This window comes from Mangifera indica, chromosome 1 (assembly GCF_011075055.1).
Source record: "Mangifera indica cultivar Alphonso chromosome 1, CATAS_Mindica_2.1, whole genome shotgun sequence".
NCBI classification, from domain to species: Eukaryota; Viridiplantae; Streptophyta; class Magnoliopsida; order Sapindales; family Anacardiaceae; genus Mangifera; species Mangifera indica.
The window spans coordinates 14,093,104-14,100,094 of NC_058137.1; the positions used below are offsets into that span (position 1 = coordinate 14,093,104).

At 31.5% G+C, this 6,991-nt stretch overlaps 1 protein-coding gene across 1 annotated transcript; it reads left to right on the top strand.

The window, feature by feature from the left end:
- Nucleotides 1–3,543: 3,543 nt before the first annotated feature.
- On the top strand, nt 3,544–6,007 carry LOC123211398 (pentatricopeptide repeat-containing protein At2g13600). The gene has a single exon (XM_044630100.1). The coding sequence runs from the start codon at nt 3,736–3,738 to the stop codon at nt 5,851–5,853; it is 2,118 nt and encodes a 705-aa protein (XP_044486035.1). The 5' UTR covers nt 3,544–3,735; the 3' UTR covers nt 5,854–6,007.
- Nucleotides 6,008–6,991: the final 984 nt, after the last annotated feature.

A 6,991-nucleotide genomic window follows, 5' to 3' on the forward strand; every position in this document is an offset into this window, starting at 1 on the left:
TTCTTATTACACTTTTGGGATTATGGGTCTGTTTTCAATGTATTGCATCTAATAACTGTGATATCATACCATGAGAGTCTGATAGGTCATGTCTCTTAGGGTGTATATTCCAAATAAAGGTAGGTGTCTTGAGAAGGATGTTATGATCACCTTATGCAAATTGGTCTGATTAATAATATGGATTGTGTGTTTTGTCATAGGCCTTTGGAATCTCTTACCCATCTATTTTTTGCTTACTTGGTGACAAGGAGAATTTAGAGAGAGATCTTTCAATAGAGCAATTTGAGTTACAATGTTGTGTCGTGTTTATGTCAAATTGGTGAGCCTAAATTGGCAATGGAAGAATGTGACAAATTGGTTGGCTCTCAAGAAGGTTTTATGTTGCTTTGTTTGTTTCTCCTTATTTTCTTTTCACTTAAGGACTTGTCATATGGAAAGGACTTGACATGGACCTTTATATGGTCTTTGCTAAGCTATGCTAGCTTGGTGATTCATGCTTCAAGTTGACCTTAGGATGTATTTCTTGTTCTTTGTTAATATATACTTACCAACCAAAAAAAAAAAAAAAAAGAGTAATGTTATATGCACTTATAATAAATATCAATTTGGGTACTAAAACACTTCAATATTTTCAAGTAATAATTAGAGGAGGTGAATAAGATTAATTAAAATTTATAGCACAAACCAATAATGCAAGCAAAATAATTATAAGCACAAAATAAAATATTAGGAATTTTAATGGTTAAGAGCTTTTCGACCTAAGCCTCCTACATCAATTTTTTTAGGCAAAGTGCAATTCTTTTAAATATAGAAAACTTTTTACATTAGTTATTTGAAATTGTGACCAAGTACAATAATTATATGGAATTAACCTAAAAGAGTTTGAATAAAAGATTAGATGAGTAAAATGTCTTTGTAAGACTGATTACAATAAGTTAAATGTAAAAAATTCTCTAGGTATTTGAAAGAAATGCTTAGAGAGAAAGTATAAAAGGTTTTTTAAGAGTGCAAAGTGTATAACTTGATAATGTAACTTCTCCAACTGTTTCCACTCAAAATGACTTGCTTATAAAGGCCTCAACAGTTGAAAATGTTGAAATAGTCGTTGGATAATTTGAAGTAGTCATTAACAACTTTAAATTAAGTTTTTTGTTAAAATAGTCAGATGCACAAGCATTCATTTTGGGTGCACTGTGATTTCTAATCATAAAATGCACTTTTCAAATGAAGTCAACCTTGATCAACACCTTCAATAATCAATTGTTCATTTGTGTCATTCTAATGCATGGTTGTTCATTGCGTTATGTGAAGAATCTTGTGAAAATTCCAAAGCATGTGACACCTTACATGAATAGTTGTATGCATGGGTGAAATTTAGCCTTTATATAGTTGTACATGCATTTTTAATAGGTGTGCATTGAATGTTGATTTTCCTTCGAGTTTACTTAAAATTGATGCACTAGATGGCTATGAATGGTACCCTTTACTTGTTAATTCTTCAAAGTCATGAACGGTCATGTGTGATTTTCATGCATAAGCGTTCCTATGATTTAAACATAAATAGTTTGATCATGCAAAAGAAGACTTCTCGTTAATGGCTTCATGTAGACCATGCATGGTCATGCATCCAATGTACAACCATTCATCCCTTGTTTGAAAGGTACCAACAAATCGAGAAGCCTAAATGATTGAATGTTACAAGTCATACTTTTTCATGAACAAGCCAAAATGATACTATGCATAATCATTTGTCAAAGGTCCATTGTCGTGTATCCGCTTGTATCCCACATTTTTCAACTTTGGTCCAAATTGGTCAAGATCTAAATCATTCATCCACTGTATTTTTCTAAAGGGCCACCCATGCCATAGGCTGCACCTGGACCATTGGATATGTCTATGTGTAACATAACAAACTAAAGAGGATTAAATTCGAATGTTCAAAATGTAGTATATAGAAATTTTTTTTTTTTTCAAATTCTCTTTAACTTTAACCAAAATGATACATCATTCATAAAATTCTTCCCCCATTGCCTCTCCATTTTAATGTGCTAAAAATGACTTATTTTATGTGGTAGAAAACCATCTTTACAATATTTCAAAAATGGAGAGCTATGTTTCCCACTCGAATTATGTTAAAATGACTTATTCTCACCACTAAAGTTGAAAATAAGATATTTTCCCACCTATCAAACATTGAAATCAATTAATTTTTAGGTATTAAATAAATTTCTTCCTTATCTTTTAAAAAAAAAAACTTAAAACAATTTTTGATGATGAAATCACACCATATCAATACAATTTTAATTGGAATAAAATAAATAATTGTGTAATTTCAATCAAAATTGCATTAGAATAATGTGATTTAACCAGAATCGCACGATCGATTTTAGTTGAAATTATACTATTTCGATGTGATTGCAATTGAAATCGTATTATTTTGATATAATTCTAATATTAATTTTAATTATATTAAGCATAATTACATATTTCAAATTGGTGAAAATTAGAGTTAGAGTTTTTTTTTTTTTTTAATTGTAGATACAAGTTCAAGGGATTAACTTTTGAATTGCTGGCATAAAATATAATTTATTAATTTGTATTATAAGGTTTATATAGTTTTTATCGTAAGATAAAAATATTCTTTAATAATTAAAACTAACATTTGATTTTCAATGAAAAGAAAAATAATGTAATAAAATTATTTATACAAATAATATGTATAATTTTATATATAAATAATGATATATCATCATGTGATTAAATGACAGTTAATCATACGATGATATATTATTATTTGTGCATAAAATTGTGTATATTATTTACACATATAATGTTACTGAAAATCATATAATTTCTTTAACTTTAAAAGTGGGAAGGCATGAGTTCTCATTAGAGTTGACAATTTTCAACACGATTTGGTACCTTGACATGACACAACACGGAAAAATCGAGTTAGAGTTAAATTTTTCTAACATGAAATTTATTTCAAGTTAACCTAATACAATTCGAAATTAAATTGAATAGTATTAGAACTCACACAAAAATAACACAAAAATATTGAAAGACAATATCAATCATAGTTAAAATCTTTATAAATTGCATGTAGTTGTATTTTTATATAATTATAGTTATTTATATCATTTTTATTTTTATTTAAATATTTTATATTATTATTAGGTAGTAAAAATGCGATTTGTTTTTTAATTAAAAAATATGATTTAATTAGTTAGATTATTAATGTGTCTTAAATGTCTTAGTAAGTAATTTTTATATTATTTGTAATAAGATAAAATGTTATATTGTGTGTTTTGTTAACAGTAAGTTGAGATAATGTGATAAAAAATTAAAATAATAAAACCACTTTAAAAAATAAAAATAATAAATAATTTTAAGTAAGTTTGGATCGGGAGAGTCAATTCCAATATTTAAAAATTAGGATAAAATTAAAAAAATTTAATAGAATTCTAATTTAAATCAAAATTAAAAACTTTTAACCTTGAATCTAAATTGATATAATCTAACAACATAAACTGTCATATCTAGTTCTCGTAGGTTGTGTGGGAAATAGACATTCTCCATTTTGAAAATCGTATAGTTTATTTGGTCCATTAAAAAGTCATTAAAATAACGCGGCAGGGAGCCATGATTTGAAAACCTATAAAACATAACCACTTGCCTCTTCTTCTTCTTGAGCAATGAGCAAAATTCTTATACGAAACAACTCATAATAATGGAATGGCAAGACATAAATTGGTGGAACGACTTGTGGGTGATATCTCTTTCAACAATTCATCCCCTTTCTCCAAGCTCTTGGATTCATGCCTTCGATCAAAGAGCCCGCACGACACTCGTCGCGTTCACGCTCGCATCATCAGGTCCCAGTTCTCTTCGGAAATCTACATCCAAAACAGGCTCATTGATGTATATGCCAAATGTGGGGATTTGGATTATGCCCGCAAGGTGTTCGATAGAATGCCCCACAGAAATGTATTCACTTGGAATTCGATCTCATCTGCGTTACTGAAAGGAGGTTTTGTTGATGATGCTGTGACAATTTTCAGTTTGATGCCTGAGCGTGACCAGTGCTCATGGAATTTGATGCTTTCGGGGTTTGCACAGCATGATAGGTTTTATGAAGCTTTGGAGTTTTTCGTCAAGATGCATAGAAAATATTTTGTGCTTAATGAGTATTCATTTGGTAGTGCTCTTAGCGCCTGTGCGGGGTTAATGGACCTCAAATTAGGTACCCAAATACATGGTTTGTTAGAAAAATCGAGGTATTTGTCTGATGTTTATATGGGGTCAGCGCTTATTGACATGTATGGTAAATGTGGGTGTGTGGGTTGTGCCCAGCTGGTCTTTGATGGGATGAGAGAGAGGAATATAGTTTCTTGGAATAGTTTGATTACTTGTTATGAGCAAAATGGTCCAGCAAGTGAAGCTCTTGAAATTTTCCTGAGAATGATCGATTGTAGGATTGAAGGGGATGAGGTGACACTTGCTAGTGTTGTTAGTGCTTGTGCAAGCTTGGCAGCAATCAAAGAGGGTCGGCAAATTCATGCATGTATTGTGAAGTGTGACAAATTTAGATTTGATCTTGTTTTGGGAAATGCATTGGTTGATATGTATGCGAAATGTGGTAAGATTAATGAAGCTAGATTTGTTTTTAATAGGATGCCATTCAGGAATGTAGTGTCTGAAACCTCTATGGTTACTGGGTATGCAAAGGCATCCAGTGTCAGAGCTGCAAGGCTAATGTTTACAAAGATGATGGAGAGGAATGTAGTATCTTGGAATGCACTTATTGCAGGATATACACAGAACGGGGAGTATGAAGAGGCACTTGGACTCTTCTGCCTTCTTAAGAGGGAGGCTGTTTGTCCAACCCACTACACGTTTGGAAATCTACTCAATGCTTGTGCAAATCTTGCTGATCTGCAGCTTGGAAGACAAGCACACACTCATGTTGTGAAGCATGGATTTCGGTTTCAGTCAGGGAAAGAGCCTGATGTATTCGTGGGGAATTCTCTCATAGATATGTACATGAAATGTGGATCGGTTGAAGATGGCATCCGTATTTTCGAAACCATGGTGGAAAGAGATTGGGTCTCTTGGAATGCCATGATAATAGGGTATGCACAAAATGGTTATGGTACAGAGGCTCTTCAATTATTCAAGCAAATGTTGGTGTTGGGAGAGAAACCTGACCATGTCACCATGATTGGTGTTCTGTGTGCTTGTAGCCATGCGGGGTTGGTTGAAGAAGGACGTAACTACTTTGTCTCAATGACTGAGGATCATGGTTTGGTGCCACTCAAGGATCATTATTCTTGCATGATTGATTTACTTGGTCGAGGTGGTTGCCTTGATGAAGCTAAAGATTTGATTGAGAAAATGCCAATGCAGCCTGATGCTGTTATATGGGGGTCTATGCTTGCTGCTTGTAAAGTTCACTGCAACATCAAGTTAGGGGAATATGTGGCAGAAAAGCTTTTAGAAATCAATCCTGGCAGTTCTGGTCCTTATGTGCTTCTCTCAAACATGTATGCTGAGCTTGCAAGATGGGGGGATGTTGTAAGAATAAGGAAATTGATGAAGAAGCGAGGAGTAATGAAGCAGCCAGGTTGTAGTTGGATTGAAGTCCAGGGTCAAGTTAATATTTTCATGGTGAAAGACAAAAGACATCCTCTAAAGAAAGAAATCTATTTGGTCTTGAAAATTCTTACAAAACAGATGAAAAGAGTTGGGTATGTCCCAAATGCTGGTGATTATGGCGCTCATGAGGAGGAGGACATATCCAAATCATCATCATATTGCCAAACAGATCTTCCAATTGATGCAGCTGTAGGCTAATTTTCAACTTTTGGTTTTTTTTTGGTAAGAACACATGATCAATTCGATAACATGATTATAGAAAGAAATATGAAGAAATAACGACTTTTCTGGTAAATGTTATCCTTGAACCAATTTAGTGTATTGTATATCTTGGCTTTTGTTTTCCGGTCAACTGCAATACCTTTCCTCTTGGCAATTGGTGTTGCATGCAATAGTTAGAAATAGCTAGCTACTAAAGTTAAAATTTCATGAAAGGTAAAAACTGATGAGTCAAAATTTACCCTGATTTATTTGTTTTTTTAGTCTGAAGCTTGAGCTTTTTGAATTGTTTATATATAATTTTATTGGAGTTTATTTTTGCATAAAATAATTAAAATGAAAAGAAGGGAGGAAGCATAAGATGTGTCAACCTATAGTCATAAAAGAGGAGATTTTATGTAATTAATTTTTCATAATATATATCATGAATTGAATGAAATACAAAGATGTGTCAACGTGATTCATGCAACGTTAGTTGCGGGTCAGTCTACAAGTTTTAGCTTAAACTAGGAAATTTTATACAACTCTATGCATTTTTGGCTATTTTAATTCATATAAAGATATAGTGGGTAGGTTTAATATACCTCAAGAGAGAATACTAGAAAAATAAGAAAATACCTTTGGTCACATGACATGAATAGTAATTATCATGAAAGCATATTAATCTAAATTTTATGTTTATTGATTTGGTCAGGGATTGTTCAATCTAATTAATATTGAAAATTTTTAATTCTAGATTTAATTTGAAATTTATATTATTTTTTTAACTTCTATTTTTTATGTACGTCTACCGGTGCATTCACATAATGACAGAACTCGTACCCTTTGATCCTAAAAATTAAACGTACTTTCCTGAGGTTCAATTGACCCTTTTTGATTTTATATAAAAATCCATATGCCCCTTATATTAAGTATACGTGTGATATTATGTTATAAAATATACATTTAATCTTTGAACAAGTAAATAAATACGGTTAAATTTGAATCAAGTTTACTCAAACTCAAAAATTATTAGTGTATATCTTAAAAACCATTTACGTTTAAAGGCATTTTATCTTATATAAATATGTAATAATTTATTAATAAAAAAAGTTTTTTTTGTTCATATACATAAACA